This window comes from Dermacentor silvarum, chromosome 3 (assembly GCF_013339745.2).
Source record: "Dermacentor silvarum isolate Dsil-2018 chromosome 3, BIME_Dsil_1.4, whole genome shotgun sequence".
Taxonomy (NCBI): domain Eukaryota; kingdom Metazoa; phylum Arthropoda; class Arachnida; order Ixodida; family Ixodidae; genus Dermacentor; species Dermacentor silvarum.
The window spans coordinates 181,649,284-181,661,926 of record NC_051156.1 but is presented as its reverse complement, the minus strand read 5'-3'; the positions used below and the strand labels follow the sequence as shown (position 1 = coordinate 181,661,926).

General features: G+C 49.4%; 1 protein-coding gene across 1 annotated transcript; it reads right to left on the bottom strand.

Moving 5' to 3' along the window:
• Window positions 1–3,943: 3,943 nt before the first annotated feature.
• Window positions 3,944–8,530, bottom strand: LOC119444144 (uncharacterized). The gene is made up of 2 exons (XM_037708608.2): window positions 8,232–8,530; window positions 3,944–4,181 (listed from the first exon to the last, which is right to left on the bottom strand). Exons 1-2 carry the CDS (start codon window positions 8,466–8,468, stop codon window positions 3,954–3,956), a joined length of 465 nt encoding a protein of 154 aa, XP_037564536.2. The 5' UTR covers window positions 8,469–8,530; the 3' UTR covers window positions 3,944–3,953.
• Between the last annotated feature and the right edge of the window lie 4,113 nt (window positions 8,531–12,643).

Genomic DNA, 12,643 nt, shown 5'->3' with positions numbered 1-12,643 from the left:
TGGCGGTCCGAAGGAAGGGGGGAGGGGGTTGTTATGGGGACGATCCCCTCTCCCATGCACAGAACATTTCAGCCTCAATCATGGCGCACCTCTACCTCATTCTGGATCGTGTTAAACATAAGCATAACTGCTGAGGGGGGATCAGCGCTAAAAATTCCATACACAGACAAATATATGGGACAAGCACGTGCATAGAACTTAGGGGCATTGTTGCTTCCCACCAGGCATTCCTGTCGTCGAAGAGCTTCTGGTACTTGACCGAATCATAGACCACGCTGCACAGAAGAAAAGCATTCCAAAAATGTTGCGACTTGCTTGTCTAGGAAACGCATAATAAGCACCCCCTCCTTTCTTTTAAAATTTTTCTTTCCCTTGTCTCGGTCTTGAGAAGAGCTTGTTCTTAGGCTAGTTTGTACACGCTGTTCAGAATGAAAACAAGGCAAGAAACGGGACAAGAAAAAAGTTGTCGCAGTTTCACCTGAAAGGTGAAGCATCAATTGCGATAGCAAATTTGTAGAGAGCTATACGGAGTAATGATATTAGCTTTATCAGCTGTATAAACTTGGACATGCAGCAGCACCGGCAACGCGCAGAACTGTTGTCGACGCCGTCGGCGTTTTGCCCGCGTTCGCTCAAAATGCGTGCGGCGTTGGTGACTGTTGCCGGAGCCTCTGATATAAATAGGCACTTGGTGCCACAGCTAAACGTCGCCTCCCTTCCCTCCCCCTCTCCCCCACGGCCTCTCGCGCATCGGAAGAAGGCGCGTTTGCTCTACATATATGGTGATTGTAAAGGAGGAAAGAGACGCCTACTTCTGCAGCCCTTAAGGAAGCACGGCGCAGAACGCGCGTTTGTTCTCCGCCGTGCGTTCACTCCCCGTGAAAGAGCGCGTCCTTCGCGCCCTTTCACTCGCACATACAGCGTTCGGCAGCGCGCGGTCACGATTTCATCTCCATTGACGTCATACGGAACCTCACGGCGACGGCGACGCCGACGGCAGAAATCTGCTTTTGAGTGTCCATATAATTGCTATCGCAATAAAAAGGCCTACGGAACGCTGATTTGCGCACGGCAAAATATATCAAGAATAGGGGTGCTGGTCCAGGGAAGCTAAGAAACCACCACAACAAACAGGTGGGAGGGCAGGTAGGTGAATTGCCTCGAAGTCCACGCAGAAACAGAAATATAGGAATGTTAGGGGCCGCCACGCCGTTCAACGACCTGGTGAATGTTGAGTACGACATGTTAGTACGACAAAAGAATTTTAAGAAGGGGAGTGGGGTGACGGATGCGAGGAGAAGGGGGGGGGGGTGCGCTTGAAAGGCGTCAAGAACGAAGTTGGCGGATAATTATGCACATAGCGAGAGTGTCGAGTCACTCAACACGTGCCAGACGGTCGTGGTCAGTCGCCTAGCTGAGGCTCACCTACCGCGTCGTAACATGCGTGCTGCTTGCTGCGGAAAGCCCATCCTAACGTCTCGACAATTTTCAGACCGGTGTCATGAGAGACACGACACTTTCAAATCTCTCAGAACTATTGGCCCTTATTTTACTGCGAACTACGGATGCGGTGATTTTCACAAAGGCTTTTTACAAACAGGAAGCAGCCCTGCTTCGGACTGTGTGTCTCGTCAATTCCCGAGTGTGATTAAATAGTAATATGCGTCGCGTGATGACTACAAAACTTTCTTCGCAAGTTACTTCCAAACATCTCTTCAAACGCAAGTCGGACAGCATGCAGGTCACCGAGAGTGAGTGAAACTTGTATCATATGATACTATCAAAGTTCTAGCGCAAAGCTTCGTTCCTGTATTTTTAAATCTAGAATAATATAGCACACCAACAATGCCGAAAGTGCGATTGACAGGCGACTTGCAAAATAGTGCCCGCCCTCTTCCGTACATAGCCACTCGCTAGAAGATCTGGCTGGAAAACAACGGTTATCTCTGCTGTTACCTGGGCTTTAACAAGTCTGGCCTGCAAACAAGAAAACAAACGGTAGTTTGCTGTTCGGTAGCGCTGTTCGTTTTAACAGCGGAGCTATTCTAAGGCGACTCTTCGCCGTCTGTCTGTCCAGCGGTGTCGCGCAGGGGCAGGTTCGGGAACCCACCACCAGAGGGCGCGTCAGTTCCGCCGGGACCAATCAGAGGCTGCGCCAGCTGAGGAGCGGAGCAATCAGAGCGCGCGCCGAGGGAGGGGGAGGAGCGAGCACGTGTGTCGCCGGCGCGCGCCCTTTCGCACGATGGACTCCGCTCAGCACGAGCAGCAGCGGGAGCTCGCCAGAGAGCGGCAGCGCGTCGCGCAAATGCCGATTTTACCAGCCTAGCAACTGATTTCAATGTTGTTGCAGCACTGCTACAGGCGGCGGCGTGCTGTCAAAATTTCCATTACTCTAAACATCATTATTGCCATTACTCTAAAGCCATAAAGCATTGCATACCCCCCTCAGCAGTTGTAGTGGTGGGAAAAAACAGCGTCGCTGGACAGCCACTTTCGCAGGGCCGGGATGGCGAGTCAGTTTTGTTGGAAAACCTATTGCAAGTCGGTGAGAACCATTACATTACTTCAGAATCACATGTGAACAGAAAATACGAGGGGATACCCAAAAGTAACCGGAACTATTAACAAAAAAAAAAAAAAAAAAAAAAAAAAAAAACTCACCAGCCCTTCCCCTGTCCAGAAAATGGGGGTAAGCGAAGCTTGTCGCGTGTGTATCTGACCTTCGGGGTAATTTTCTTTCTCTCTCTTTCCCTATCTCTTTCTCTGACCTTCCTGGTGATTTTCTTTCTCTCTCTCTTTGTTTCTGTGACCTTCTTGGTGATTTTCTTTCTCTCGCTCTCCGTCTCTCGGTCTTTCTATCTCTCTTTATTTATTTCTCTTTCGTTCTCTCTCTCTCTCTCTATATATATATATATATATATATATATATATATATATATTTTTCTCTATCTTCGGATTAATTTTGACCACTGGGGTTCTTTAACGTGCACTACAACGCAAGCACACGCGCGTTTTTGCATTTCGCCTCCATCGAAATGCGGCCGCCGCGGCCGGGATTCGATCCCGCGATCTCGTGCTCAGCAGCGCAACGCCTTAGCTGACTGAGCCACCCCGGCGGGTAACGTAAAGCTATAAAAACGAGAGAAAAAAATGCTTCCAGTAAAGCGATAAAAACGAGACAAAAATGTTTCTGCGAGTACAACCTACAAAGCCCCGTTTTTTGCATTGAAGCACGAGAGTAACTGGAGCGCCAATGCATTTCCACGCTAACTTTGGGCTGGGAATTGTTTTCTCAAGACTGGTGTCATCTTGAGAACTTCTCGGGCGATGGGACACGCACGCCATATCATCGCTCACTTCTCCATAGCTCTCTCTCCGGATAATTCGAGGCGGGGCGGCGCTTATGCATCTCATCACTTCGACCTTGAGTCTACCATCCATCTCCGAAGCGTTCCGTCATATCGCATCTGCAGCGAATACGCATATTCTAGTTTTGGACATGCCTTACACAGACACAGTGAATGTCTGTGAAAAAGCAATCATGACGCACCTAGCTGAGGACCGGATATGTACGATGACTAATGAAGGACACATTTTATAGGTGCCTAAACGGGCCTCCACGTTTCTATATAGTTTCTACGATATTTCACGTGGTAACCCATGCAAAACAGAAAAAAAAAGAAAAGAAAAAGATACCTCCAGTAGCGACATCGAGCGTTTTAATTTAAGATGTTAGCATAAAATGCACGTAACATTGAATCGCAGCTGTATGTTTGTTCGTTTTTCTGCGTCGAATATAGTATGCCGAAATGAAGCAGCCCCATGTGAAGAAACCACGTATAGTTATTTTTCTTTATTTCTAAGGAAAGTGGATTATAAGACAAACGGCCTACGGAAATGCGAATTCAATGCGCCGCTGTCCTAGGCGGGAAATGAACATCCGGCGTTTACATTTATTCATCGGGTGACATGCTGCCGCTGGTGGTGGAGCTGCGCCTCCTTCCGGCTATGGCCGCGGTATTCTGGAGCTCCACGTTGATCTGGTGCCGCAGCAGGGGAAAGAAAGAACGCCACAGGGTGGCTTTGCACTGGTCCGAGTCCAAGTACACGGCTGATGCCAGGGCCTCGAAGGCGTCCGCTAGGGGCTTGGGAGGAGCAGCAATCTTGAAGCCCGGATACTCCTTGGTGTGTGAGAAGATCATATTGGGTGGATAGATAGATATAAATAGGAATATATATATATATATATATATATTATAAGGCCGAGACCGGGGTCATGACGTACCTCCGCCACTTTATAAGACCGAGACCGACCAAGCTGTCAAGCGCTTTTTATTCCAAAAAGGAAACGCCCCAGCTCATGCGCAAACAAGTAGAACAGGGATGGTGATAATGACAATGTACAAATGAAAATGACGAAGTACGTTAATAGTGATTACAATATATATGTATATATATATATATATATATATATATATATATATATATATATATATATACAGGGTGTCCCCAGCTATCACGCAGCACGATTTAAAAAAAGAACGGCGTTACGCGAAGTAAACCTAAACCTAGTGTGTATTGTTTCCAGTGCAGTGGAGTAGCCGCCAGTAATTTTTTCGTTGCTGAGATTTAATTAGCTAATTGTAATTAATTATCTAATTCGAGAAGTATACTGCCCTAATTATCAAAGTGTCAATGAGAGAATCGTAGAGCAACATGAAAAACTCCCGATGCAGCTTTCTGTTGCTCAATATACGTGCTACATATAAAAGTGTTTTTCCGAGCGTGAAAGAAGCCCGCGAATACACGCACAGTGCCTCGAGCGACCAGTCGCGCGGCAATTCTGCTTGTATTCGCGGGCTCCTTTCATGCTCGGAAAAACACATTTATGTGGCACGTATTGAGCAACAGAAAACTGTATCAGGAGTTTTTCATGTTGCTCTACGATTCTCTCATTGACACTTTGATAATTAGGGCAGTATACTTCTCGAATTAGATAATTAATTACAATTAGCTAATTAAATCTCAGCAACGAAAGAATTACTGACGGCTACTCCACTGCACTGGAAACAATACACACTCGGTTTGCTTCGCATAACGCCGTTCCTCTATTTTTAAATCGTGCTGCGTGATAGCTGGGACACCCGGTATATATATATATATATATATATATATATATATATATACAGGGTGTCCCAGCTATCACGCAGCACACAGGCAGTGTCACAAGGCCAGTTTGCCACGTATTTGTGTGATTCCAGTAAAAACATTATTCCTTGCCTTCGTATTATGTCTTCTAGCACTGCTCGCCTCAAAAATGGAATACCAAGTTGCTCAGCAAACCATCCTTCAGTGTACAGAGCACGTCACGTGATGATGTCCAGGCGCTCTCTCGACCAGAACGCGACTTTTGCAATGGTTCACAAATAGTAGAGCAGCTTAAGCTGAGGCCCAGACTGCAACTTATTTTTCATTTCTCTATTAAGTTACGCGCGAAACACAGAAAAACCTCATTAGGCGAATTTGGTGACTAAAATATTGATTAAGATTTGTGGTATTACAAAGGAAAGTGCAGCAACTGCTTAGAGTTTATGTGCTCGTTTATGTGCTCTATCCTCCGCCCTCAATGAGGGAGGAGGAGAAGAACCAGTTAGTGAGGAAAATCAACTGTTCATGAAAAAAAAAAAAAAAAGCACCGACGATTAATGCGAAATTTGAACGCAGCTATATCGCGATATATTCCGGCAAAGAATTTGAGAGACACATGTAGCAGAGTCTGCAATCGTCGAAAATCTGATCTGCGGGTCAAGCGCGTCGGCTTTTAAACATACTCGTCGAAGGTTCCACTGCAATCGCGGGTGCCGCTTGGCTTACAGAAAGTACTACACAATTCGCTTCGCGCATACAATCAGATAACAAAACAACCGCAAACCGTGACAATCGATACAAACGCGAGCGAGACCAAACCAAGCAAATCAAAAAAGCGCGAGCGAGAGCTTAGGCGAGCAGACGATAGTACGAAACCAGTGGTCCGGCTGAGACCAGATACGAGTACGCAACAAGCGGTCGGGCGGGTCCGCATGAAACCAGTTTCCCGCGCGCACGTCACTGAAGTGGCCGCTCTCATTGGTCTCCGCCGTTCGAGGTTCGCGTCTAGTTCTTTCATCTTTCGCTGTTGTGCTCGTTCGCTCGATTGCGCCGTCGCCGACTTTCAGCTAGAGTGTACTAGAATATGGTCTAGTACACTCTAGTTCAGCCCAGGAACGGGCTAAAGCCCCTATATATATAAACAAAATGTCACAGTTTCGCCCTAAGGGCGAAGCAATGAATGCGATAGCAACACAGCAATGTCATACGAAGTAAGGTGAGCGGCTTTGGTAGCAATATCAATTGTAAACATGAGCTGATTAAGTAAGCAGGTATGCTGCGGCATAAGTAGACCGACATGAAGAGAGACTCGATGACCACGAGAAGGCGCGTGTGAAACGGTGGTGTTGATGAGAAGCGCTTCCCGTGGGCAGCGCGTGCGAAGGGACACACCTGTAGCGCTGCACTGCCGACCCGGGCAGCATTGCACGTGTAGCGTGCGTTGGAAAATGTGGCCCGTCTATTACTAACTGATTGAACAAGCGTGGTGTGAGCGCGCACAAACAAACATGAATAGATCACACTGAATGACTGCAGACAACGACTGTCAAAACGCTGGCAGCAAGCGCATACGCCGCAGCAGCGGGCGAAGGTACGTGCGGTCTATCGCTTCAACGGAAACTGAGCGGCGAATGCACGGCGCATAAAGGTCAGAGCCGTGTGGAGATAAGCGACGGTGCGAGCGAGCGACGAGCGCGGTCGTTGGCAGAGTAGAAGTGCGCCCCCCCCCCCTCCCCCCCCCGCTCCCTCCGGCGCTGGCTTCCCGCTTCCTTGCTTGCGCGTGGGAGATTGAGTGCGTTCGCTCTCCGTGATAGCGCGCGTCCCCGCACGCTTTTGCTCGGGCATACAGCGCGCGGCGAAGATTTTATCTATAGGGAACCTCACGGCGACGACGACGGCGACGGCAGAAATCTGGTTGAAGTGTCCATATAATTGCTATCGCAATAAAAGTAGCGTCACGCTTTGAAGAATGCCGCCGCCTCCTCGCCCACCCTGTCCGAGGCCGACGTCGCGTCGGTATTGGCCTAATGGCATCACGTGGACCGTCGAGCCCCCGGGCGCTGGCTGCGTTTGTTTACGATCACGCTCCATCGCCATTTTCGCCCGAGAAGCGTCTACCGACTGGCGAGGAGCACGACGATAGCGACGAACACAGTCGGCGATCGTCGAATCTGATCAGCGGTGAAAGATAAACAAGTGCACGTGTTTCAAACGATGTAGGCGGCGCAACGGTCGAAAAAGGAGCGCGAAAGAGAGGAGGAACGAGGAGGAGGGAAGGCGGAGGAGAAGAGTGTCGCTACTTTTTATATATAGGGGCTTTAGAACGGGCCATTAAGAGCTGCACTCTAAAAACAAGATCCAACAGCTGTACCACCACAACTCCTCTTCCTCCCCCTCTTTTATTTTAGAACACTGACGTCTCTTACCAACGCATCAGTTTATTTATCGCTGGTTCTATCCGTGGTCTGTTGCCGCTGAACCTTGCGTAATCAGATTGTATGCGCGACACCAATTGTGTAGTACTTTCTGGAAGGCCCGAGGGATTATCCTGAAACCCCGGACGAGTCATGTATAAAAGCAGGTGCGCTTGACCCGCTGAATCAGATTTCGACGCTCTACGAGAGTGCTCGCCGTTATAAACAGTTTCGTTACCCAATTAAGTTTCGTTACGTACGTTGTGGCACGGTGGTTGCTCACCATTACCACAATAAAGTTTCCTACAAAAAATTATTGTATGAACCTCTATGGTCACTATAACCTGACAGTATCAACGCTGCTGAGGAAAGCAGGGGGGGTATTCTGTAAGAATCCACCTAGTGGACTGTCCACTTCTGCTGTCGCTATTGGCTCCAGCTTCATGAGCGACACAACCGGTGGAAGTGCTTCGTCTGCTGCAGCTGCTAAACGAGCGACCTGAGCAGAGGCTCAGCGCCGCCGCCCGAGAGGGCCCTGTCGTTCAGAATAAAATTGTTTGCCACAATATATCGCAAATTCAAAACACCTAAACAGCTGCGCTCAGAATTAGAATTGTGAATATCGCATTCATCGGGGAATTTTCTTTTCTTTGGACGCTCTCAACTCACCCCGTCTCTCAGCATTCTCACGTATCCAACGATGTCCTCGCTGAGCGCGGAGGACCCGGATCGGAGCAGCTTGTGCATCCCGTGGTGGACCACCACGTAGCCGAAGAAGCGGTTGCTCTCGAGGCGCTTGCGTGTCTCGTGCAGCGCCTTCGGTGTCAGGGGATAGATGGTCCCGTACAGGTGGACGGTCAGCTGTTCCTTCAGCAGGGCGTCGCCCATGAAGTCCAAAGGCCGCATATAGCCCGGAACGATGCGAGATGCCGGGGGAAACGACTCGTGGGTGAATGCCAGTAGCAGGAAACCCTGCGCGGTGCGAATATTCGAAAAATGGAGGTCCTTAAAGGACCATGTTTGGGCATGGCAAACGGACACGCTTGATGTGGAAATCAGCTGGTAACGATCGTTCCTGCAATGTATACACCGACGTAACCGGTGAAAATAACAGTAAGCTGAAACAAAACCCTGAGCGCTACTGTTTTCTGAAGGGCCACTTGGCCGCGTACGAGATGACGTCCCGCGAATGGTACTTCCGTGTCAGACGCATCGCGACTGCAGCGCACGAGTTGCCAGCGGCAGCGCTATCAACTCGTGGATTACCGTGAAACGCAGAGCACGCGAATCCACATCAGGAAATGCTGTCACAGACAGTTACCGCGATCAGTAGTAATTTTTGTTTTCCTTTATTAAGGCGAAAGCTTTATATGTCTCATCGTTCATTCGACCTTTCGACGTCCTTGAGTGAACACCGTGTTGTCGACGCGAAATCGTACACGATGCCGACTCGGTTTAATAATTTACTTACTACACCGACCAGACATCGTGCCCTATACCTATATGCAAACGCTCACGAAACAATTTCGATGGTCTGCGGGTCACCGTCGTCATCATCTTCTATGAGTAAGCAAGCAATGCTCACGCAACAATTCTGGTAGCACGGGTAAGCAAGCAAAGCTCATGCAAAAATTTTTATGGTACGCGGGTCACCGTGGTCGTCGTCATCGTGTTAATTAAGATAGAGTTAAATTACAGTTAATTCAGGCACTCGAACCTACAACCTTCGGTGGGAGTCGAACACTTGAGAGCTTATGTGGGAGTCGAACCCACCACCTTTGGAGTTAAGGCGAATTGAGGCACAGTTAATTAATGTAGAGTTAATTAAGGCACTCGAACCCTCGACCTTTGGTGGGAGTCGAACCCATGACCTTCAGTATTAATTAGGGTGAGGTTAATTAAAGCAATGTTAATTAAGGTAGCGTTATTTAAGGCACTCGAACCCGCGACCTTTGGTGGGAAAAAACAAGTAAGAATGAACAACGCATTCGAATGAGAATGTCAAGTAATTTAATTAACGTCTCTTGAGCGCGCAGGTTTTCGCCTTCACCCTCATTGGCGTATGCTAAAGTGACTTTCAATTATTTAATGCTTTAGAATTCTTTGGGTACTTCACAGACTTTCCAAGGAATATATCTATATATCTATCTATGATTGTATGTTTGTATTTAACCGCTTTCCTGCCTGCCTGGTTCACTGGGTAGCCAGTGGTTGAATGGGTAGTGCATTGTGCTGCTGTGCGGAAGTAGCAGGGTTCGAAACCAATAATCGGACCAACTTTGAACACTGAGCATGTGGCACTGTGTATACATACGTGCCACTCTTCAACTAACCTCTCTCACGCCGACACGAGTCCCAGTAGACGCAGGGCTGGGTACCTACCGGTGCTCGAAGAAATTCCAATACGTTGGATACGTCGGCCGCGCCTCGCGCTGTGGCGAGGGCAACCTGTGAGAGGGTGGTAAGGTCGCCGAGCAATGACGTCACGTGCATCACCTAGCAACGCCTTGCACAGCTGGTGCGCGGCGTTGCTAGGCAACGCGCGGTGACGTCAATCGCCAGGCGCAGTTTTCTGCTAACGCTCCACGGCCTAACCGACAGCTTAAACAGCTCCTCTGATAAAAAGCACACTGAGAGAACCGCAAAAAAGCACTCCCGAAGAATGCTAACCACGCGAAGCATGCAAAAGCGAAAATGACGTGAAAGAATGGCGAAACAAAAGACTGCTTGCGAAGTTTGACTTGCATGGTGTAACTAACACTCGGTGTAATTAACACGGCAGTGGCTATTCTCCCGGCAGCCGGGAGAACTTCTGCTACGAATTTCTGCCGGCACTCACCTCCTATTGGCTCTTGGAAGGTTAGGGTGTTATGTTAGGTTATGTTATGTTATGCTAGGTTAGATTAGGTGATATTAGGTTATGTGATGTTAGGTTAGGGCGCACCTTCAGGCCGTTTTTTCCCCGGCAGTTTGTGATGTGACTTCCGAGCGCCAATAGGAGGTGCGCGCCGATACAAATGCTGCCGGGAGAATAGACTCACCCAATTAACACAGCTTCGCTGTTCGACCATCGTCACGGAGTGGAAGTGGCGGTGATTTTTTTTTTGTCCTGATTTCGATTCTAAGGAACATCCTCGACCTCCCACCGAAAAAAACGCGAGATGGGCAATGGAGTAGGCAAGATATCCATTGCGTCTGTCTACTGACCTCACGTTGTACGTCACGCCTATTTGATCTTTCTTGATTCCTCGCTCTCTCCCCGAAATTACCTCACCTTGTCACGAAACGTGTAGCCCAAGACACTCTCTACCTCGGCGTATGGCTTCGCCGCTCGCAGCAACTCCGGGTCTTGCGGGTGCCACAGTTCGCGGGGAACGGGCATGGTCCACTCGTAGAAGCCTGGTGAGACGCTGTTGATCGGCATGGCTGTCTGCTCTCCTGTGCGCGGTGCGAACAGCTGTAGGTGTAGAACAGCTTCGCCGACTTACGAAAGGCTCATCCGCTATCGGTATGGTATGCCTTATAATGATGGCGCACACCCACTGCGGGGGATTTGGCCAAGATTTGGATGGTATTAGGCAACAATTGGTAATACTAAAATTGGTAAAGTTAACCGGAGGAAATGAATAAAAATAAAATTTTCAGAATTCAAGAAAATCTCTTTGAAGCAACAATAAATTCCTCCATGGCTGAGCAAATATCCCTGTGGCACTTTCCAAGAGAGGAGGCTCCTAGAGAAATGATATTTAGAATTGAAAAGCCTAAACCAAGCTCTGTAAATCTTGATTCTAAAATATTTTTCCTTAAAGAAGAGGATACGCAGGTGCGGCGCGGGTCGGAGCAGACGCATGCTCCGAACGCTCCTTCTTTCGAGAATCGCTGTGTGCGCCAATTTTGGACTACGACCGCAAAACTAATATCCATCGATTCCGCTAGTCACCAGGAGTCCCTGGACACCAAATCATCCAGGTGGGCCAATTTTTTGGACCTTTATCTGCGAAAAACCTTGGCGAGCTCGTGGGACGCTGCTCGGCCTTAGGCTTAGCAGCGAGTACGGCCGCGCGACCGCCGCCCAAACCATGGACACGCATTCTCAGGAGCCCGTTATTCGTGGCTATGACCCCGACAGCATGCAAGTCCAAGAAATACAGCTGGCTGCTCCATCATCGGCCAATTTTTCCCCTCATTACGAGGGGGTACTTCGAGAAATGCGTCGCCACCGCACCGGCGTTCGCACACCTCCGACGGCGGGGGCGACGCTCACAACGACAAGCGATGCTGCAGGGACCATTTCTTCCCTTTCTGGTGGTGGCCCCAGCAAGAATATAGGCGCACCACGCTACTCGCCTCGCATGGATGCTGACGAGTACGTGGTCATCATCAAACCAAGGGAAACCTGCAACTTAACTCAATACAGAGGTACGGGCAGTATCGGCAACGCCATACGGGCAGCCATCTCCCAGCGTAGCGACAACGCAGAAGCGGACCCAAATCTCGCACATAAATACAGCCTGCACCCGATATGGGAACAGAATCTGGTCGTCGTCGGCACCAAGGAAGAGCGTGTGCTGCCCATCCTCCTCGGCTTGGACAAGCTGCGGTTGACCGACAGAACCATCAACGTGCAAGCTTACCTCAAGGCAACGGACAACATGGGCAAGGGCGTAATCCGGCTGGCCAACACATTTACAACGGATTACATCCTGGATGAGAACACCACCTCGCCGCATAACCAAATCATCGGGGCCCGGAGGCTTGGCTCCACAAACGTAGTGGCGCTCACATTTGAGCACAGCAATCTCCCAAGGTGCGTCTTCTTCCTCAATGAAGCCACCCTGGTGCAAAAATACAGGAAAACCAACGCAATTTGTGCTACGTACGGGAAGCCGGGACACCGTACGGACGTGTGCCCCGCGCCCGTGCCAGAGAACGAACGGTGCGCGCTATGCGGCAAAACTGGAGTAGACGCGTCGCAACCACACGAGTGCCACCGAGATGTGTGCTCTGTGGCGGCCCGCACGTTGCCGGCTCTCGCGACTGCCCGCGCAGATATCGCCAACCAGCCCCCTCCAAGTCCGCAA